This window comes from Danio rerio, chromosome 6, assembly GCF_052040795.2.
Source record: "Danio rerio strain M-AB ecotype USA chromosome 6, GRCz13ab, whole genome shotgun sequence".
Taxonomy (NCBI): Eukaryota; Metazoa; Chordata; class Actinopteri; order Cypriniformes; family Danionidae; genus Danio; species Danio rerio.
The window spans coordinates 12,059,618-12,083,431 of NC_141026.1; the positions used below are offsets into that span (position 1 = coordinate 12,059,618).

Here is a 23,814-nt window from a genome sequence, read left to right on the forward strand (position 1 = left end):
TGCTTGTTAAGCAAATTTCTAATCAGCCAATCACATGGCAGCAACTCAATGCATTTAGGGTTTTAGACATGCTCAAGACGGTCTGTTGCAGTTCAAACCGACCATCAGAATGGGGAAGAAAGGGGATTTAAGGGTGCTTTCACACCTGTGAATCGATTCAGTTGTTCCGAAACAGATTACAAATGTTACATTGTTGCTCTTTGCTCTTGGAGCGGTTCGCTTTCACACTGCAAAGTTTCTAATCGGACCAAAAGAGCTAAAACAAGTCACGTGCGAGTAAACTCTCCTTACATTGGTCAGAGTGTCAGGGTTTATTTTGCAGTGTCCCGCTAAGCTGTCAGGAGAGGTGGTGGTTTGGTGGTGATTGACAGGGTGCGAGCGCGATGTGTCTGAGGAGAGATGCGGTGGGGAGGGGTGAGAAGGGTGCGCGACGTAGCCTATTTGAGGACCGGGAGGGAGACGCGAGATTACCGGGAGATCATCACTCGTTTGCGGGCATCCGGAGACTCGGGAAACTTCCCGCCATGCTCATATATCTCTCTTCATATTGCCGTATGCCTATTACATATTCACAAAACACTGTGATATAACCGCGCTTGGATCGGATCGCTTTCTCACTGCAATCAAACCGCTCCACGGTTCGTTTCAATCGAGCCGAGACCACCTCATTCAAGCGATCTCGGAGCGATTACTTTGGCGCGGAACAGTGCGCGATTGCCCTGTTCACATATGCCAAACGAACCGCGCTAACTGGGCAATTGAGACACGTTCCGAAACAAAAGTGTAGGTGTGAAAGCACCCTAAGTGACTTTGAATGTGGCATGGTTGTTGGTGCCATACACGCTGGTCTGAGTATTTCAGAAACTGCTGATCTACTGGGATTTTCATGCACAACCATCTCTAGTGTTTACAGAGAATGATCCGAAAAAAAGAGAATATCCATTGAGTGGCAGTTCTGTGGTAAATGATGATGACACAAAATATATTCATTCTTGTCATGTGCGACAGTAAAAATGCAACATCATGTCAACAGTCCATGTTTTAGAACACTCACCTGGTGAAGAAGTCTTTAAATGTGCGTCTGACAGGGAATCCGGCTCTGCGAATCTTCACTGTCTCCAGCATGCCAGAGTACCGCAGCTGATTAAGAACCACTTCTGGGTCAAACTTGTTTGGTGTCTATTCAAGAGAAAATACCAAGGGCATAAAATGTACTGTATGACTCGTGTTGAATGGCATGCGGTTGTTATTGGGTGATGTAACTGCTCTCACTTTGTCCATGTTTGGTTTGATGCAACGCACAAAGAAGGGGTTGGACACACTGAGAGTGGCCATTAGGGAATGAAGAGAGTCCTGAGGAGCAGAAAAATCAAATCACTGACAAAACAGAACGGACAGTTTATGACTGATTGTTTGAAATGCAGCATTCAATTGTAGGTGTATTATTAAGGTAAATGTCTTATTATGGGAGTTATTTCTCACTCTGAACTGAGAGCTGACGGTGGGCTTTTTTCTGGCCGTGCCCATCTTCAAGGTCTCCTCGTTATTTCTGCTGCTCACTTGCTCAAACAAGTCATAGATGAAATCCAGCCTGCACACATTCAGAATAACGCACAGGTTAAATGATGTGTCGGATAAACTGCATACACAAGCATGTGTGTGTGTGTGTGCGTTGTGCATTTATGTCCTACCTGCTATCCTTCAGCATGTTCAATATATCATCTCTAAATGTGTCTCTGTTTTTCTCTAAAATCCCCCTTACATCATACAAGACCTATAAAAAGGAGAAAAAGTATATAAAGTTTATAAACACAGACAGACATACTGAAACAAAAAAACGACTTGTTCTTGTTCAAACTATATATTTAAAATGAGTTAAAACAACACAATTCTTACTGTTTTTGGAGGAAAACCTTACAGTTTTATGTTTAATCTACTTAAATTTAACACTTAAACACTCAATTAACAAAAGTTAACTAAATTGATTTGGATTGGGACAACATGAAGGAATGGAGTGGAACCCAACATTTTTTACAGTGTAGTTTGGATCTACTTTCATTGGTGAACCAAAAAACAAACAAACAAAAAAAAATAAGAATTTTGTGTCTACAAATACGTTGCTCCAGGGGTCCGTTCTTCTCACCTCGCTTAAATGATCTAAGATAAGTTGGCAGATCCTGGATCTTTTAATCTTGATGACTAATTTGGTTCTTCAAACAAGTTCGTGAATCAGATTTAAATGCCTGGATGAACTGATCTGAGATCGCTGCGTATGTTGTGAAGAACAGATCTATCGATCCTCGAAATCATGATCAGCAATGCACCGATTGGCTGACAGCACAGCAGCATAATTACATCATCTGATTAATATTCAATTATCCATGTGAGCAAAATTACATCAAATTAGCAGTAAACGGTTTGTTAAATATGATACGCAATAACTACACATTTGTTGTGGGCTTCAGGCTTTACACTTTCATGTGTTAAAAGTATTCATCACGTATTTTAATGCATATCAATGTATTTAGTTCTACATTTAGAAAAGATTTTCTTTATTATAGTAGCCTAGGCCTACTCATGTTTGTTTATTAGGTGTAAGGAATAACTGTATAACTGTTATAAATTAATTTTGCATCAAAAAAGCATTTTGATATGGGTAAAGGTATAAATCACTAGCATATTAGTGATCAAAACACGTGCATGACTGCATAAATTATTATCCTTTTTTTAAAAAAAAAAAGTCGAATATTGTGCATGTAAGCATTTGCATCTAAAAAGTTCATATCAATAATTTTCTCTTTGAACCCCCAGGTGGCAGTCCTTTACTTTTATTTTGGAGTGCAGATTGTATAAGTTTTATTTTTATTTTAAACTTTATATATATATATAGTAAAAATTATATATATATATATATATATATATATATATATATATATATATATATATATATATATATATACTATTTTCCCAAGGGTATATAACTACTGTAAGAAAATATTAGTATTTGGTTCATACTTTCAGTATTATCTTTGCTTGAACTGACCTAATCTAATCCTGTTTATATGAAATGAACCTGCTCCTACGCAGGTTTGAGCTACCAGAACTGTTACTATGACAACAAGTCTCAGATGAGTTTTGAAGAACGAAACAATCCTGGATCGTGTCAAATCCTCAACATCCAAATCCAGCATATTGAGTAATCCACGTATGAAGAACGGACCCCTGGTCTGTTTCGTTACAGAATATTACTGTTCACAATCGAGCAAAATGACTAAACCATAAAAGTTGTCCAGAGTTGTCCATTTAGAGATAGGAATGTAAAGCAAACTTATTCAATTTTTTAAATAATACACACCATCAAGTAGTTTTGTGGTATTTATTCATTCATTCACTGTCTTTTCGGCTAAGCCCCTTTATTAATCCGGGGTCACAACAGCGGAATAAACCGCCAACTTATCCAGCACGTTTTTACGCAGCTCATGCCCTTCCAGCCACAACCCATTCCTGAGAAACATCCACACACACTCATTCACACTCATACACTAGGGACTATTTAGCTAACCCAATTCACCTGTACCGCATGTCTTTGGTCTGTGGGGGAAACAGGAGCACAGGCTCGCACATTGTTAAAACAATTACTATATTATCATAAACAATATATGTCAAGCACTAACTGTAAATATGCGAAGAGATACATAAAGAGACAGAGGGATAGACAGAGAGAGACTCTTCATGTACCTCTCCAGCGTAATGTTTTATCCCGAACTGATGGTCTGCCAGTCTGGGTTTCACATAGTATGGATTAGTCTGTGGAAAAACACAACCTCAAGTGTTCAGTTTTTTACATTCGTAGATTAATTTCATTGTGTCTTTCTAATGAGAATATAACTCACAGAGTGTCTGCCGTGTAGTTTCTCCAGCAAGGTGAAGTCAGTGCCTTTGGGAAATCTGCTCTCCTCATTAACCAAAGCTAACATGCCCAATTTCTGCATAAAAAACATATAATTAATAAGGGCATAACTGAACGACTGTAATGATAAAGCTGACTTCTGGTTGAATACAAGTATAATAATATGACTAAATGAATCATAATCACACTGCTGACCATGTTTGAATTACCTTCTCGATCAGATCCAGACATTCTGCATTGTCCATCCAGTCAATGGCTTCCCAATGAATTCCTTCCCTGCACAACACAATTCATTGTTCATTCTTTTAAAATGTTTAGGTAACTCTTAGGAGATACAGTATGCATGTTAAGATCACATGGGTTTACCTGTTGTACTCCAGTTGCTCCAAAGAGAAGATGTGTTTGTTGAAATATTCTTGAAGTTTCTCATTGGCGTAATTAATGTTGAACTGCTCAAAACGGTTGACCTTCAGAGCACATAAACACTTGAATTAACGCTCGATAAACACATAATGTGTGTGAATGAACAGGTGATCTCTGTGGACGCACCTCAAAGTTCTCAAAGCCAAAGATGTCCAGGATTCCTATAGACTTGAAGTTATCTTTGCCCTTTATTTTCTGATTAATCCGCATGATGATCCACGAGAAGCACTGAGAATAAAGCGCCATGGCAACCGAATCCCGGGAATCGATTGCCTGTTAATGATAAACAGTAAAAGGAAATGACCATTTTTTGTTTTTATAAACATAGTTGTCTTGGCTAAAACCAGTCTAAATTTGGGCTGTCAGTGAAAATCTTATAGAATAGACCAAAACAAGACTAGTCATCATTAGTCACATGTGTAGTCATTCATTCCTATGTATTTAATGACCAGTCAAGTCTTGGACTATTCTTAGATGTCTATTGGATTTTCATTGACAGCCCAAGTTTAGCCTTGTATTAGCCAAGCCATTTACAGTTGAAACCAGAAGTTTACATGCACTCTAAAAAAATGAACATAACCATTTTTTGAAAAATGTCTTATGGTAAATTATACTAAACGTTTACTATTTTAGGTCCGTTAGGGTTAACTCAACGATTTACATTTGCTAAATGCCAAAATAATGATATTTTTGAGAGAATGTTTTATTAATTTCTAGTCTTTTTTAGTTTTGCTTTTAAACTGTATAACTTTGGTGAAATGTTTTGGGGATCCTTCCACAAGCTTCTTACAATAGTTAGGAGGAATTTTGGCCCATTCCTCCAGACAGAATTGGTGTAACTGAGTCAGATTTGTTGGCTGTTTAGCTCACGCAAACTTTTTCAACTCTGCTCATACATTTTCTATAGGATTGAGGTCAGGTCTTTGTGATGGCCACTCCAAAACATTCACTCTGTTGTCGTTAAAGCACATTTTAACTAATTTGTCAGTATGCTTAGGGTCATGGTCTGTTTGGAAAACCTATTTGTGGCCAAGTTTTAATTTCCTGGCTGATGTCTTGAGATGCTGCTTCAGTATTTCTACATAATGTTCTTTCTTCATGATGCCATCTATGCTGAGAAGTGGACCAGTCCCTCCTGCAGCAAAACAGCCCCACAACATAATGCTGCCGCCCCCATACTTCACAGTTGGGTTGGTGTTCCTAGGCTTGTAAGCTTTCCCCTTTGGCCAAACAGTTCAATCTTAGTTCCATCAGACCACAGGACATGTCTTCAAAAATGATTCTGTTTCCCAGTGTAATTTAGCAAACTGTAATCTGGCTTTTTTTGTTGATTCTGGCTTGTTGATTTTCCCATGTTGTCACAAAAGGAAGCAGTGTGTTTAAGGTTTTCCTTAAATACTATTCTACAGTTGTGCCTCCAGTTAAATCAAATGTTGTCAATTAGCCAATCAGAAACTTCCAAAACTTTGACACCCTCATCTGAGCTTTTTCAGAGGCTTTATAATCCTATTTTAAGGCGAAGCAGTGGCGCAGTAGGTAGTGCTGTCGCCTCACTGGGTCGCTGGTTCAAGCCTCGGCTCAGTTGGCGTTTCTGTGTGGAGTTTGCATGTTCTCCCTGCGTTCGCATGGGTTTCCTCCGGGTGCTCCGGTTTCCCCCACAGTCCAAAGACATGCAGTAAAGGTGAATTGGGTAGGCTAAATTGTCCGTAGTGTATGAGTGTGTGTGTGAATGTGTGTGTGGATGTTCCCCAGAGATGGGTTTTGGCTGAAAAGGCATCCGCTGCGTAAAAACTAGCTGGATAAGTTGGCGGTTCATTCCGCTGTGGCGACCCCGGATTAATAATGGGACTAAGCCGAAAAGAAAATGAATGAATGAATGAATAATCCTATTGTATGTAAACTTGACTTTCAAGGAAAGTTATAACAATTTCTCAAAACACATCTCTCTTATTATTCTGCTATTAGGCATAACAGAAACAAATGTGATAATCTTAACTTACCTAAAAGAGAAAAAGTTAAGTCACATTAACATCTGACTTTTTTTAATGGTTATGTGCCTTTTTCTACAGTGAATGTAAACTTCTGGTTTCAACTGTAATTTTGACATCTGTTTGATGCCTATAAGACTTCTTTTTAAACACAGGATAAGAGCTAAAAAATACAAGTCTTTTTATTCATCATTATTCATCATAATGAGAAAATGTGTAAAGTGATTGTACCTGTTCCACTGTAAGCGGAGAGCAGATCTCTTCTCCCCTAAGGATCATGGATCGCTGGGTCAGAACCTCAGACAACTGAAAACAGTCCAGGCCCAGGAGCTCACTTACATTAGTGACAACTGTAGGAAACAGAGATCATTATTACTAACTAACACATATAAGCAATGTCTATCTATAAGATTAAGCTCTGACACATGAAGCAAACACCCTGCAGCTTCTTGGCTATTGGCTAATGTTTAGATGCATTGTGTTCTGCATTCTTGACACTAGCCAGACAACATAAACCTTTTGGCACTTCAGAATAATGTTCTATTAGTTCATGTATTTCCTAACATTACTTATGAATAATCTTGTAAAGCATTTATTAATCATAGTTCAACATTTATTATTGCATTAATAAAATTCAAAGTTGTGCTTGTTAACATTGTTTAATGCGCAGTACAGTGAGTTAACATTAACTAACATGAATGCTATTTGACTTAAATGACATTAACTATGGCTTATTCTCATTTCACTTCACCACTTTGATTTGATGTACAGCTTAGCAAAGCAGTGCATAAAAATACATTGACACTATGCTGTCCATATATTCCCATCTTGAAAGGGTGATATTGTGGTCACTCTAAAAGTTACTATTTTAATTTAAAAATGTAATCGAAGTCTATTACAGATATAAAATGTTCAAACATGCATATAATTGTAGTTGTAGATGCTCTGTAAATCTGCTTTGGAGTCGACAAATTGGATTTTATGTGACAGGCGGCTTTATATGTCACTATGCTTGTTTCATATTTAAGATGGTAAACAAGTTCAGATTTTTAGATGATTTGTAAATCTGTAATTCTATGTTTTATTTTTTGTTTGTTTGTTTCTGAGGTGAGAAAGTACATGCTAGTTGTAGTCTCAGTGATGTCATAAAGCACAAAACATTTTTGGATCAAATGTGAGCTGCCAAAAAAGTCAGCTCTTATTGCTGCTAGTCTTTTGAGATAATTTGCGTGTTACAGCATTAATATAGGGATATTAGGGATAGTTCACCCAAAAAAAATTTAAAAACAGTTATCTTTTACTCATCCTCCACCTGTTCCAAACCTGATTAAGCTTCTATAATCCAGCACAGACTTGGAAATATGTGCTCAGGGCACAAAAACGTGCTTCAGTATATGTTTACCTGTAGATTCTGGGTAAAATAAACGCTACAGATCCAGTGTTTTCTCTAGGATTTTTTCCAGATTTTTACACAGATCTACCAACTACCTGTGGTGTTATTTCAATGCCAAATGTTGTGAGCGCAATATTAGAAGTTGACATCGGATTTATGTAATAGCCTACGAGCATGCAAATCTCTGTGCTTGCACGCCAATTTCCTCTGCTCGTGCACTAAACTTCTTGCACGCCCTCAAATAAGCCGCTTCAAGAGTGCGCAGATCTTCTTGTGCGCTCTCAAACTCCAATAGACCTAGAGTAGCATTAATGCGTCCTGAAGTAAAGTGAAACGGCTATACGTCATGTTTGCTGGCCTCATGCATCTGTCAGCCAGTCAGTCAGCACGTCACCTTAAAGGGTAAACAAATAACGCACAGCACTACTGCGGTTACAAAAAAGTGCGCTATTATAATTCACTTACCCTTTAATACATTTTGGTGCGATTATTACCTGCTATTAAAAAAATAAAATGTTTTTAATGGGAAGCTGTAATGTAGCTGTGGCGGGATGAATTTTGGCGTGGCGCCCCACCATGGAAGAATAAATGTAGCGGAAACCATGAGATCCATATTGCACCAACAACTTTTGTTCCTTTTTTATTGATGAATAAAGGGTTGTTTTGCATGGTTCTTCAAGGAGCACTGAATAAATAAGACAAAATAACTTAAATGCATCTGTGATATCTTGCCTTCTTATCTCAATATGGACGACTTCTCCGATGCGGTCAGTTTGCTCGGTAGCTCACCTTGTACGATGTCGAACTTGGGATGAGGAGTGGACCCGGTTTGAGTCCAGTGAAGAATGGTTCCAGAAACCAGGTAAAAAAGCAATGTGAAATTGTGGTGCAACCACACAAGTGCCAGGCAGTTTTCACTTCTCATTTGCTTTCGAAAACACAAATGAGAAATTGTAGCCCAGTATTCTTTTTGAGATTCACTAAAATGTAGACATTGGCCTTTGGATTTCAACACAAGCTGTGAGAAAACGTCACTGGAGCAACTTACTTTGCGATTCGCAAAACGTAACCTGGGGCCCGCATTTACAATGAGCCTGGATTGCTTTATTCAGTTGAGCACAAAAGAAGGTATTTTGAAAAATGTAGATAACTGGTACCATTGACTTTTTTCCTACTATGGATGTCAATGGCTTACAGTTCATTCTTAATTATAACCTCTTTTTGGTTCAGCAGAAAAAAGAAATTCAAAAAAAGTCTGAAATAAATCATTTTTGGGGTGAACTATCCCTTCAAAAAAGGAACACCACTTCTCACCCTGTTTGGTGGTGATCTGTGCGCCCCCTGCTGTCATGAACTCCACATTGCCAAGCTGTAGGACTCCAGAGAGCAATTTAAACATATCTCTGATTTCTTCCTCCGTGAACTCCATCACCTTCAGAGCCTCCTGCAGGCAAAAACAGAAACAGGGAATGAATGGACATGCAGCAGTGTTTACATTAGGTTGTTTATGATCATGTAAACAATAATCTATTCCAGTTTTTTTTGTAGATTACCATGACATCATCAAAAAGCTTCTTGTCATCGAGACTGCGGTCCTTCACACATCCTGACTGACTCAAGTAATGAAATAACTCCGGGGAGTCTTCCAGAAAATATGTTTCTAAAACCACAGAGACATATCTTATCATTCAGTCCTTCAAAATGGCTTTGTGTTTTTATTTGATAAATCAGCACTGTGTGTATTTATTTGCACTGTTTATTCATTCACCCTTTTCGCTTTTACTAGCCCCAGCCAGCAAAGCATAAAATATATGGTAGTTCCTCTCTCCTGGATTCTGCCTTACCACTCGATTCTGGAAGAAGAGACCAGATCACAGATGCTGAGTGGGCGAAAATCTCACTTTGGCATAAAGACACTTTCTCTACAAAATGGTGGAGTGATTCTGCCTTTTACAATATATCCAGTGCCAAACTGTATTATCAGAACAACAGTAGGATTTATGCTCTTAGCACTTTAGCACAGAATATTGGTTTCTGGTAGTTAGACGTGAGTCAGACAGCAAGATATACCTTTTCAAGTAAATCTGCAGGGGCAAAAATTAAGGGAAATGCAGACACATGAAACAGATGAGCTGGATTATTAGACCCCCTTTTTATTTTTTCCCCATTTTATGTTTAACAGAGAAGATTTTTTTCAACACAATCCTAAGCATAATAGTTTCATAACTCATTTCTAATAACTGGTATATTTTATCTTTGCCTTGATGACAGTAAATAATATTTGACTAGATCTTTTTCAATACACTTCTATACAGCTTAAGGTGACATTTAAAGGCTTAACAAGGTTAATTAGGTTAACTAGGCAGGTTAGGATAATTAGGCAAGTTATTGTATAACGATGGTTTGTTCTGTATAGGGGAAAAAATTTAAGGGGCGAATAAAATTGTCCTTAAAAAAGTGTTTACAAAATACGAAATAAAAACAAAATAAAACAAATAAGACCTTCGCCAGAAGAAAAAATATTATCAGACATGCTGTGAAAATTTCCTTGCTCTCTTAAACATAATTAGGTAAAAATTTTAAAAAGAAAAAAAATTCAAAGAGGGGCTAATAATTCTGACTTCTGTATTTTTTTTTTAACTAAAAATTCCAAAATAATGCATGACTGCAAATGTACAGATATGAAAGGATACAGTCAACGATGCATCCTCCCTGAATGTTCCCGCTTTGAGAGAAATGAAGCTGAATGAATTTCCCAAAGCGACTGGAGTTGTTGTTGTAAACTGTTTTGGCATTTCCAAAGGCTTCCATGATGGGGCTGCAAAAGAATGAATAATGTAAAGGTTGTGCATTTGTGTATGCATACTGCGCTTATTTTGTATCTCTGTACTTGCACACATTGAAATACTATTGGGAAAGAAGGGGTTAACAGTTACTTATTGTTTTACATGAAGAGGGCCCCATCTGTTACATTAAATATATATATATATATATATATATATATATATATATATATATATATATATATATATATATATATATATATATATATATATATATATATATATATATATATATGTTATTGTGTATGTAGAAGAAGCCTGTGCACGAGGTCTGGTTGTATGTTTCTGTGCTCATTTATTTTCTGAATGTTTTTCACAGACAATAATTCACTGAGAGATTTATAAAGGTCGTTATTTATTTACACGATGCAGAAGAGATGCAAAAGACTAATTACATTGGTGCCGTGACCCGGATGGGAGTGAGGTTTAGTGAAGTGCTGTGCAGGTAAACCTCACTCCTCTGGCCTCTAAAGGAGCTCCAGCGACAGACGCTAGGGGCCATAGTCTTTAGCCTCCTTGTTAGAGCAACTGACTACCATGCAGAAAGTCGCTAGTTCGATCCCAGTTCAGAGTGGGTTGGGTGGTGTAGGACTGGTGGGGCTACATGTGCATACTATATAAAAGTGCTTAGGCTGTGTGTGTTAAAGGGATACTGGTGATAGTCATCATTTACACACTTATTTGAGTTTGTTTCTTCTGTTAAAGACAAATGAAGATATCTTGAAGAATGTTACAAGCTGGTAGCCACTAACTTCCATAGCATATTTTCTCTTTCGATTGAAGTCAATGGCTCTAATGTCTTGGTACCACTTTATACTAAGTGGTCTTAACTACCATGTACTTGCATCAAAAAATAGCTGCAATGTACTTACTGTGTTCATAATGCATTGCAGAACACTTTTGGTGCTCTTGAGGTGGGATACGGGTAGGGTTAGGGACAGGTTTGGTGGTATGGGTAGGTTTAAGAGTGGGTTAAAGGATGGTCAACAGGGTAATTATGAATCTACTAACATAAATTAATTACAGATGTAATTACAATCAGATATTTAATCATAAGTACAATGTAAAACATGCATTTACAGATTAAGTACATTGTAACAAATTATTAATTTCGGTGCAAGTACATATTAGTTAAGGCCACTAAATATAAAGAGGCCATGTTTTTTAACATAAAAAAACTCATAAAGATTTTAAAACAATTGAGTTTGAGAAAATGAATAGTAAAATACCATTTTTTTGGGGTAAACTCCACGTGTTTTACCTGCTCTGGACGATAGCCTGCTCCACACGCGTGCTCTTCTCGGTTGGTGGTGTCCCCGCAGAGTTTTGGCTCATGACAGATAAGAACTGCAGCAGTAGTTTGGTGCTTTCTGTTTTCCCAGCGCCACTTTCTCCACTGTTAAACACACGCATACACACAATCATGTATGACCTTCACAGACATTTGTGCTGCCCTGATTGTATTTGCAATGCTGTGAAATCTGATAGCAGCTTGTGGCATGGGTATATAGGCCACAACCGCGCAAACTCAGCCTTCAGGTTTAACACAAATGAGATTAGTGAACTCTAACAATGGATAGTCATTAGTTCTCAGTCAATAAGGGAGACTAAAAACATTTCAAACCTGACTCACAGTGTTTATAAGCTTCAAAACAAGATGCAAGTGACACAAAACACCACTAAACTATTCTAGTAAGAAGTGTTTAATGCAGTAGAACAGAGAACACAAAGGCGAATTAATGATTTATGTATTTATACTGGATTCCATTGTTGTTGTCATTGGACCAAAATTGTAGTCAGTAAAAACACTAATATAATTTCATGGTTCTCTGAACTAGTTTTATTATCTTGAAGTTATTTATAGTAATGATCAAGGCTTGACATAAACACCTGCCAAACTGCCAAATGACGGTAGATTTCAGTGGTGGCGAGTAAGACAGACACTTCCACTAGCCACTTTGGCTGGTTGAAAATAATTTTCCAGGATAATAATTCTTAAAAGCAGGGTTCGACAATAAGGATGGTCCAATATGCATGCAAAGGCGATCTTAGAACTGAGAAGCAACACGACTGCCAAAAATAATTGTGTTCGCGCAAGCAATAGAAGGCAGGTGAATACCGAATGAGAGGATGATCACTCGTGCTTACAGCTAAGGTGATGTGTGCGACTGTTTAGAAGTGTCTTGAAGAATATCTAGTCTAATATTATTTACTGTCATCATGGCAAAGATAAAATAAATCAGGTATTAGAGATGAGTTATTAAATTATTATGATTGAAATGTGTTGAAGAAATCTGCTCTCCGTTAAACAGAAAATGGGGAAAAAATAAACAGGGGGTCTAATAATTCAGGGGGGCTAATAATTCTGAAATTAACTGTGTGTTTGTGTATGTGTATACACACACACACACACACACACACAAATAGCTATTAACTTCTTTTTTTTTTTTTTGGTGGGGCCAGTGAAAATTTTGGCAGGGCAAGTAAAAATCAGAACCACTGGCCCGATCGGGCCAGTAGAAAAAATCCTTAGCGTTGAACCCTGATTGAGCAAGCTCATACACAACACACAAAAAGTGAACTGAATGAGGAGGCATGTGGCGATAACACAAAATTTAAATCAAGTAATTTTAGCATGTCAAAGTCATATTTATGTGTATAAAATATATTTTCCCAATAATGAAATTGTGGCTAGTAAAAATGGCGAGTGGCTTGTAATGTTGGAAAATCTAGCCACATACTTCCCATACTGATAAACTTCCGGTGAACAGTTCATGTGACTTCTTTCCATTTTATACAGTTCCATCAATTTTGTAATGTAATTAAAATACAATCCGTTACATAAACTTTTGGATTCATTTAGTTGCTCAAGCGTAAAACAAGGTATAAAGCTGTGTCCCTCAGGATCAACAGGCTAGCGCAAAAGCTCCATTATTGCAGATTTTTAAAGAAAACAGACCTTAAACGCACTGATTTTGTAATGGCATACAGTTCAAAGGAAGCACTTAACCCAGGTTACTGACAAATTAAAAGTCCTTCCGCATACTTCTGCATATACCCTATACGTAGTGTGTGGTGAGTGCACTATTGAGTTGAATTATTTGCATTTTTATGATTATGCACATTGTTTATTTACTCAAACCTTTTCAAGCAACACGTTTACAAACTTTTAAAAAAATAAAATCAACTAATAACTTTTAAAGTAAGGGGTTTGCTTACAGTTGTAAGTAAAGTCAACTAATTGTTTTTTTTTACAGTTTACAAGTTAATATTATACTAAAACTTTAATACCAGGGTTTCAGCAGGTTTCACAAAGTCAAATTTAAGACTTTAAGACACTTTTCAGACCATCAAGAATGAAATTTCATACTTATATAGGGTTAAACGCTAAGGATTTTCTAAATGACCAAGCACAAAAAAAAAATATTTACTTGCTCCATCAAGAAACAAATTCTTATTGGTAATTTTTTGGTCACATATTTTAGATAATGTCCCAAATCAAGCAGACCCTGGTGGTACACATGCAAATTAAGCTTAAAAAAAGCTCTCGAGTTTGTCTTACAGCATTTTAATGTAAAGAATGATAATGTTGTGTATATGTATTAACTTCATTTTCATTTTTTATCAAGCCTCACTTGGACAGGTGCTGAGAAATAGTAAGTCTGCTAAAACACTTAAACAAATGCATTTGGATTGCCAGTGTAATTGTGATGTCAAATAAACAATAAATAAAATAACATTAGTTATAAATAGAGTTTTGATAAATGTTTAACTGAGAGGTATTTTCGGGCGATGCAGTGGTGCAGTGGGTAGTGCTGTCGCCTCACAGCAAGAAGGTCCCTGGTTCGAGCCTCAGCTGGGTAAGTTGACGTTTCTGTTTGGAGTTAGCATGTTCTCCCTGCATTCGCGTGGGTTTCCTCTGGGTGCTCAGGTTTCCCCCACAGTCCAAAGACATGTGGTACAGGTGAATTGGGTAGGCTAAATTGTCCGTAGTGTATGAGTGTGAATGAGTGTATGGATGTTTCCCAGAGATGGGTTGCAGCTGGAAGGGCATTCGCTGAGTAAAACATATGCTGGATGAGTTGGCGGTTCATTCTGCTGTGGCGACCCCTGATTATTAAAGGCACTAAGCTGAAAAGAAAATGAATGAATGAATGAGATGTATTTTTGGTGATGGATCGATTGGGTAGCTTTACAATAAACAAAGTAAAATTAAGACCTGTTTAAAGTGATTTAAGACCTACAAGACAATATTTCAGATAATTAAAAATTTTTAAGGCCTATAATTTTGTTTTTGAAATTGAAGATATTTTACGACTTTTTAAGACCCTGCGGACACCCAGCAGTCAACTTTATCAGATGAAATGAGTGTAATCAACTCAAAATTGACTGAAAGTTAATTTTACTCATTTGAAAAGAGTTTTGAACTCAGTGTTGAAGGTAATGAGTTAATTAAATACCTTATTACTTCAACTTAAATGGAATAAGTTCACAGTACTTATATAGATTAGCTTGTTACTCAAATGGTTTGTAGCAATCGGTTTCCTCAAATGGTTTGAGTTGTCTTAACTTGTTGGGTTTTACAGTACTCAGTTGGTTTGAGTTCTCTTCATTTATTGGGTTTTACTGTGCTCAAATTGCGTTGTTTACTCAAATGGATTAAGTTCACACTACTCATCAGGATTAATTTTTTAACTTAAATGGCTTGTTGCAATCGGTTTCCTCAAATGGCTCGAGTTACCTGAACTTCTTGGGTTTTACAGTGTAAATAAAATGTGTCTGGAACACTTTCATGAGGAAAAAACTTTTATCAAGTAAAATCTTTCAACGCAATGGTTATATTTATCTGTATTGTTATCATTCAGCTACTTACTGACTCTTATTTTCATAAAATATGAAGATAAAGTCATACTTTACAAAGCACATCCAAAACAAGAAAGTTTTTGTATGACTTATATTACCTGATCAGCACACACTGGCTATCATGTCTCTTCCATAAGCAGCGGTAACACTCATTGGCGATAGCAAAGATGTGTGGCGGCAACTCGCCCAGATGATGCTGACTGTACAGCTCCACTGCCGAGAGATCATACAGCCCTTTGATCTGCTTATAGGGATTCACAGCTGCCAGGATAGAACCTATATTAGTCTGAAAGACAATGGAAAAGAAGCAGTAAGTTAAATTGTGCTGAGTAGAACAAAGCCAGAACACTGAAACAAATGCACACACTTACAATCAGCACACATTTTAATTCACACCTACAGATAATGGGGAAATTTCAAAGGGAACTTCAATAACCAGGATGTGATCAGGTCATACACATGCGTCAGGGTCAGTGGGCCATGAGAGGATTGTATGTGTGACAACATAAATCCATCTCATTTACCATTGAATGCATTACTGCGTGCTGGTCTTTATAATATGCTCATGGGTGGGTGTGTGTGATTGTAATTCTCATAGATTGAGGCTAACAACAGCCATGCTCACCCGTTGCCACCTGCAGTAATATGATTTACGGATCTTAGCAACAGCATAGTGATGAGATTAAATTGGGATTTCCTGGAAATGCACTACTAAATGCAACAATATAAACACTATACCAGGAGAAATGGAATTAAAACCAAATCTATTACAAGCCTTATAATAAAAACAACTCATGAACAGGATGTATTCATCATCACACTGCTAGGTTCAACTGCAAGAGTCACCAGTTAACAGACCACAGTTCCATCTGGACTGAGAGGCAACATTTGCCAATTTTAGCATTTCTAATGTTTAAATGAGCAGCGCAATGTTTACAACTATATTTAAAGGAAAGTAGCTCGAGTGTGCTTGAATCACTTCAAAGGAGCAGTTTGGAAGTCTGAGGTCAAGAGCACTCTGAAGCAGATTTTCATTCAGGATGTCTCTGTAGATTGCTGCATTTATCTTTCAGTACATCCTGACTAGTTCCAGTTCCTGCTGCTGAAAAACATCCCCACAGTATGATGCTGCCTCCACAATGCTTCACTATAGGGATGGTATTAGCCTGGTGATGAGCGGTGCCTGGTTTTCTCCAAATGTAATGCCTGGAATTTGCTCCAAAGAGTTCAATTTTAGTCTCATCAGACCAGAGAATTTTGTTTCTTATGGTCTGAGAGTCCTTTAGATGCCTTTTGGCAAATTCCAGGCGGGGAGCGGCTTCTGTCTGGCCACTCTACCATACATTGCTGAACAGATGGTTGTCCTTCTGTAAGGTTCTCCTCTCTCCACAGAAGAAGGCTGGAGCTCAGACAGAGTGACCATAGGGTAATTGACAACCTCCCTGACTAAGGCCCTTCTCGCCCGATCACTCAGCTTAGATGGCCGGCCAGTTTTAGGAGGAGTCTTGGTGGTTCCAAACATCTTCCACTTACGAATGATGGAGGCCACTGTGCTCACTGGAACATTCAGAGCTACAGAAATTTTTGGAATAAGGTTGTAACATAATAAATTTGGAAAAAGTAGCTTTATGAATACTTTCCGGATGCACTGTATTATCGACCAATTATTATTTCCTATCTGTTCTTTGCACAAAAAACAAATAAACATGTCTATTATTTGTAATCACCTACACATACACATTTCTTTTGCCTTCTATTATTCTTTTATTTTTCTACATCATTTTATAAAAAAAACTAACAATATATATATATATATAATGTAAAATAATGTAAAATAATGTAAAATATAAAAACAGATATTATATATATGATATTAGTAAAAAAAATAACAACTGCATTTTGGCCTTTTCATTAATAAATTAGCCTGACAGGACTACAGGAGATGGCAAAAAAAAAACCCAGCTGCTGCTTTGAATTACACTAACTACTATTCATCTATTGATCTACTATTCTTTTCCATTAAAATAAATTAAAAACACTGCAAAAACACTCTAAATCTGTTGAAACACATCGATCTGAAGGCGGTTTGGTTTGTAGCTGGACATTATTGGAGTTCGCTGACAGGAACAGTGAACAGCTGTTCACTGAAACACCGTACGGGCGTGCGTCTGTTATAAAACACTCGCAGGACGTTAACTATGCGGACATTTTAAAGTGTTCACACAAAGAGAACACGCATAGTTTGTGAATCAACGGACTAGTGGAATCAACGTAGTCCTGTTTGGCGGTTGGAAATTTAGGCCTCATGTCTGTATTTAACAGTGAAGCTTTTTTGCACCAAGTCCGAATTAGCTTATTCAATCACAGAAAACTGGAAATGCCATTCCTTTGATCATTTTAATATGACATTTATTAATGGAATTAAATAATTATAGTATACTATTTAAGTTAATTTTAATCTTGTGGAACACCTGCAGGACCACTGAGGCCCACCGGTTGAGAATCCCTGACCTACATCTCTTTACATAAAGAATTTTTTTTGGTGTGGTTAGTTTCCACAGTAGCCCGCTTTGGACGCTGTTGTACTTGTGACACGGAACACTACTCTGGTTCAAGTCCAGTGAACCCACTGTTTCAATAAAGAGATAAAAGCAAGTACAACTACATTGTCACAGTGGACTTTTCTCATTTGTTTGGGTTAAGGTTCACTCGGTGATCTGTACAAGAAGCCCTGCCTTTTTTATGGACGTGTACAAAAAGGACATGTATCTAAAATGTACAACTAAATGTATAACAAGTAACGTGTTTTAGATTCACAAAACAGTAGGCAGCGCCCTCTGGCGGATTTGTCATCTGAAACGTACAATGAAAAGTACCCTGAGCAAAGTATTTAACAGTTTGAGGCAAGTACATCTAATGTATGTTGATTTCTGACACTGGAAATTGGGAGATTCCTCACAGTAGGCGAGAGAGACATTCAGAGCATTGATTAATTGTTTTCTAATTGGGAAAATTATTTAAAGGACTCAGTTTTTGGAAAGCAGCTGGCAAGACAACACACAGAAAATTCAGATCCTTAACGAGACCAGTTTATTATTATGTTGTTGAATTATTGTAAGTAGATTCTAGCTCTTCTTTAAAAAACAGCTGTACTGTCAGCTAGAGAATATTAGCTGCTAGTCTAAAAAAGTGTGTCAAAGTTGATTTTTTCACTACAGCCACAGGAGGGCGCTAGAGAGGAAAGTCATTCTCATTCAGGTTAGTTGCGTCTCACTGTCTCAAATAAATCAGATAACCTTGCTATCAGTCATCAACTCCAGATGCAAGGAAAGCAATGCATCACTGAAGAGGTAAATCACTGTATCCATTTACCATGATGGGATAAAAGCACACCTTCACATTCACTCCACTGAGCACACAACATGACACAAATCTGCAGTCTAAAGCAAGATCAACAACACAGCTGACAAATCAAGCATTTTTTTATTATTTCAGATGATAGTTATTTTCACACTCTGCTAAGTGAAGTGTTATTCAAGCTTTACTAATGAAATGCATTATAACGACCTTTGCTAATCACATAAACACCCATACATAATTTCCTGTATTACATGAATGAGCCAGAGCAATTTATCAAACTGTTTCTCATAAAGCTGGCCATTTCAGTATCAGCACAAATCTACAGAGATGAACAACAATACAAAAGGGACTAAGCCGAAAAGAAAATTAATGAATGAACGAATGAACAACAATACAGCTGATATCTCACTTGTAAGAGCAGGTTATTGGACTATTATATGAAATAGGTTTAGATTGGATGATGTGTTTGGGTGTTGATGACAAAAATTGCAGGTTATGTCCACAACTATTGACCTTATTCTGCGATGTTGAAGTGCGCTCGTTTTTGCGATTGTTTTAGAACTTCGATTCAGTTTCCTATTGAAGAAATAACTAGGAATAGTAAATGACAGAAAACAGATGTCTACAGTTGAAACCAGAAGTTTACATTCACTGTATAAAAAGGCACATAATCATTAAAAAAGTCAGATGTTAATGTAAACTTTTTCTCTTTTAGGTAAATTAAGATTATCACATTTGTTTCTGTTGTGCCTAATAGCAGAATAATGAGAGAGAGATGCGTTTTGAGAAATTGTTATAACTTTACTTGAAAGTCAAGTTTACATACAACAGGATTATTAAGCCTCTGGAAAACCTCAGATGATGGTGTCAGGGTTTTGGAAGTTTCTGATTGGCTAATTGACAACATTTGATTTAATTGGAGGCACAACTGTAGAATATATTTAAGGAAAACCTCAATCACACTGCTTCCTTTTGTGACAACATGGAAAAATCAACAAGCCAGAATCAACAACAACAAAAAAAAAAACAGGTTACAATTTGCTAAATTACACAGGGAAAAAGAATAACTGTTGGAGTCATGTCCTGTGGTTCTAATGAAACTAGGATTGAACTGTTTGGCCATAATGACCAGTGTTACATTTGGAGGACAAAGGGGAAAGCTTACAAGCAGCATCATGTTGTGGGGCTGTTTTGCTGCAGGAGGGACTGGTCCACTTCACAGCATAGATGGCATCATGAAGAAAGAACATTATGTAGAAATACTGAAGCAACATCTTAAGACACCAGCCAGGAAATTAAAACTTGGCCACAAATGGGTTTTCCAAACAGACCATGACCCTAAGCATACTAACAAATTAGTTAAAATGTGCTTTAACGACAACAGAGTGAATGTTTTGGAGTGGCCATCACAAAGCCCTGATCTCAATCCAATAGAAAATTTGTGGGCGGAGTTGAAAAAGCTTGTCGGAGCAAGACAGCCAACAAATCTGACTCAGTTACACCAATTCTGTCAAGACAAATGGGCCAAAATTCCTTCAAACTATTGTGAGAAGCTTGTGGAAGGATACCCAAAACATTTCACCAAAGTTATGCAGTTTAAAAGCAAAGCTAAAAAAATACCAAGGAAATGTACAAAACTTTTGACCGTCTAGAAATGAATAAAAAATATTCTGGCATTTAGCAAATGTAAATGATTTAGGTAATCTTAACGGACCTAAAATAGTAAACGTTTAGTATGATTTACCATCAGACATTTTTTTTAAATGGTTATGTTCCCTTTTTTAAAGTGTATGCAAACTTCTGATTTCAACTGTGTTTGCTCTGCAAACAAGTGTATTCATGACTATAAAGCAAAGTAGAATCTTATGATAAGAAAACATCAGGTTGCAAGATCAAGCTGCAGAACAAGCTGTTTTTAACATCTAAAAATTAATGGAAGTGAATGACACGGAAGTCTCAAACCAAAAGGATTTGAATGAGGTCACATACAATAAGGTCAATAGGAATAAATCAATTAGCATTGACTTAAAGGAATAGCTCAACCAAAAAAAGATAATCCTGTAATCATCATATTTTTTTTGTCTTTTGAAGATATTTTGAAAAATGTTGGTTGCTGGCATCCATTGACCTCCATTGTATACTATGGAAGCCGATAGGTGCCAGCAACCAGCATTTTTCAAAATATTTTCCTTTGTGTAGAAGAGAAGAAAGAAGCTCATAAAGGTTTAAAACCACATAACAGATAATAAACGATGAAGTCTTTTTTTGGAGGGGGTGAACTAAACCCTTTAATAAAAGCTACCACTGCCTATATCAGAACAGTATGAATACCACACGGGGCATCACAGTGGCAGAGTGGGTAGCACAATCGCCTCACAGCAAGAAGGTCACTGGTTCGAGCCTCGGCTGTGTCAGTAAGCATTTTTGTGTGGAGTTTGCATGTTCTCCCTGTGTTGGAGTGGATTTCCCCCTACAAGTCCAAAGACATGCGATATAGGTGACTTGGGTAAGCTAAATTTATTCGTAGTGTATGTGTGAATGGAAGTGTTTGGCTGTTTCCCAGTAATGGGTTGCAGCTAGAAGGGCATCCGCTGTGTGAAACATGTGCTGGATAAGTTGGCTGGTTCATTCCGCTGTGGCGAGCACAGATAAATAAAGGGACTAAGCCGAAATAAAAATAAATTAATGAATGAATACCAAACAATGTGATATATATTCAGGCCTATTAATAAAGAATTCAGCTGATGTGTGGTTGTTTGTTGTTTCAAACAAGTTTATTTTATAATTACTTATTTACTTAATTATTATTAAAAAATTAAGATTATTAAATATTATGAAGGTACCATTATTAAATATTCTGAAAACCAACAACAACTATAATCATACTGAAAACTTTCAGTATGCTTCTCTCTGTCGCAGTCAACCCTTACAATGAAATATCCACTGGCATTACAGACTCATTCTGTGCATTCAGCAAAGGCCAAGTTTGAATGCTTGATCTATAAAGCAGACAGTGAGTCACAGCAGTCCCTCCAGGCTACAACTCTAAACTAGCAGTCTGGGATGTATGGCTCAGTTTAGACCAATGAGCGTACAGCTGTCTGTCCCTGAAACCTGATCACATGACTCTTCTCTTTGGCAACATCATCACTAAGACCCTGATAGTGACACATTTATTTACACATGTCCCGAGGGCCAAGTCTTTGATTTCTCTCTTTATCTCTCTCATTCACTTACATGCGCACAAACACTGATGCAATGTGTGAAATATACCCACATAAATGAAAAATATAAAGGATTAAAATGATACAAAAATTATGATTTTATACATAAATATAAATACCGCAGCTTCTATGCCTTCTTCATGCCTCCATGACTTTTTAAAGTTAATTCATGACAATTTGCTTTTGCATAATGTTATTATTATTAGCAATATTATTTATTATATGCATATTTAAATTTGTTTTAATAAAAACAAGTTTAGATTTGTCCACCTGTTGGGTTTTGGAGACGTATGAATCACCATATGGGGCAAAAGTAGAGGACGTGTTTAGAGCTCAGTTTTTTGAGCACACTTCATTATTATTGTTCATTTATTCGTTTGCTGGAAATTAGAACTGAACATAGAAATACTTTTGAAACAAACCTTACAAACGAAATCAAATGTGTAGGGTAATGGATGTCTTCAGTGGAGTGCGTACAACACCGTTTCCTTATCCACCGAAGTAGATAGAGTAAAGTAAGAGATAAAAGTAGATAGAGTAAAGTAAGAGATAAAAGTAGATAGAGTAGAGTAAGAGATAAAAGTAAAGAAAAAAAAGAGAAAGTAAAGAGGCCGAATGAAGGAGACTCGTTCTTTATCCTCGCAGATAGTGTTTGGGTGCTTTAACATTTGTAGTTCAGTTCATTTGGTCTGGACCAAGGGCAACAAATGGTGCACTGTAGCATTTTCTGCCGTCTTTGGGTCCTTTTCACACCACACTGATTGCACTGGTCCGAACCAGTTGAAAAGAACCAAAATGCACACATGTGACAAAATCCACATCACTCAATGGCCAGATGTTGTTGAACATATTTCCTAAACTGCTTATCGATTGGTCAAAATTCACATGTGGGAAAATGCTAATGGAACTCTCGCAAGTAAACAAACCAGCAGAGAAAATGTCGCTTTTGACTATGGAGCTACGGCTGCGGTGGCTGATTATATCCCTGCTCACAGTATATATTATAGTTTGTATTCATCACTTTAGACAAAATATACATTTCAAGAATGAAGCACGGCTGAAAAACAATGCTTTAATGCATTGTAAATGGCAAAGGCGCATCGCACGTCAGTTCAGGAGGAGGCGTGAAGTAATTTTACTAAACTGCAACATGGTCATCTTCCGGAAATATTACCAACAATCCATCAGGTAATGTTTTTCCCTCTTTCTCTCTGTTGGTAAAGCGCTGTCAACAAATAATTTTCCTCCTCATCCCGTAATGCACAGCGCATAGGCCTATGGCAGCTGCATTAGTCCAAAAAGGTGCAGTACTTTTTGCGGTTGGGTCTTTTTTGGTTCGGATCATATTCTCACCACAAACAAACTGCTCCAAGGTTTGTTTGAAAGCCTACAGAAACCACCACTTCAAGGAGGTCTCGGTACGCTTTTTTGGTGTGCTTTTGGTGCATGCTTGCGATTGTTCCATTTACACTTGCCCACTCGAACCGCACCAAGAGGGAAAACGAACTCTAGTGCGATTCAACCAAACTAAATAAGGCAGGTGTGAAAGCACCCTGTTTTCTCGCTAGTGAAGCGTTGTTATTTTTTTTTTACTTATAAAGTAAAAAATAGCAAATGCACCATGGTGTAACACAACTGACTCTAACAGGGAATAGGAGATGAGACTCTGATTGATTTAATACACATTGTTTTTAAAACACACCAATAACTTATTTAGAGAATAAGCTCAACCCTGTTAGAGCATGCGCCAGGGCGCAAAGCTTATTTTTCCGTCCTTAAAATAGCAAAATTGGATTCAAACACACACTTA

At 37.2% G+C, this 23,814-nt stretch overlaps 1 protein-coding gene across 1 annotated transcript in view; it reads right to left on the reverse strand.

Moving 5' to 3' along the window:
* myo10l1 (myosin X, like 1) overlaps window positions 1-23,814 on the reverse strand; it is a 148,093-nt gene that overhangs the window by 35,410 nt on the left and 88,869 nt on the right. The window contains exons 7-23 of the mRNA XM_087256688.1: window positions 15,519-15,706; window positions 11,819-11,953; window positions 10,408-10,532; window positions 9,785-9,798; window positions 9,483-9,567; window positions 9,268-9,374; window positions 9,029-9,158; window positions 6,553-6,671; window positions 4,460-4,606; window positions 4,277-4,377; window positions 4,120-4,186; window positions 3,894-3,986; window positions 3,739-3,807; window positions 1,692-1,774; window positions 1,483-1,591; window positions 1,273-1,353; window positions 1,055-1,179 (exon numbers count right to left, since the gene is read on the reverse strand). Of these exons, the coding sequence (XP_087112814.1) occupies window positions 1,055-1,179; window positions 1,273-1,353; window positions 1,483-1,591; window positions 1,692-1,774; window positions 3,739-3,807; window positions 3,894-3,986; window positions 4,120-4,186; window positions 4,277-4,377; window positions 4,460-4,606; window positions 6,553-6,671; window positions 9,029-9,158; window positions 9,268-9,374; window positions 9,483-9,567; window positions 9,785-9,798; window positions 10,408-10,532; window positions 11,819-11,953; window positions 15,519-15,706 (1,778 nt within the window). The remainder of the gene's footprint in view (window positions 1-1,054; window positions 1,180-1,272; window positions 1,354-1,482; window positions 1,592-1,691; window positions 1,775-3,738; window positions 3,808-3,893; window positions 3,987-4,119; window positions 4,187-4,276; window positions 4,378-4,459; window positions 4,607-6,552; window positions 6,672-9,028; window positions 9,159-9,267; window positions 9,375-9,482; window positions 9,568-9,784; window positions 9,799-10,407; window positions 10,533-11,818; window positions 11,954-15,518; window positions 15,707-23,814) is intronic.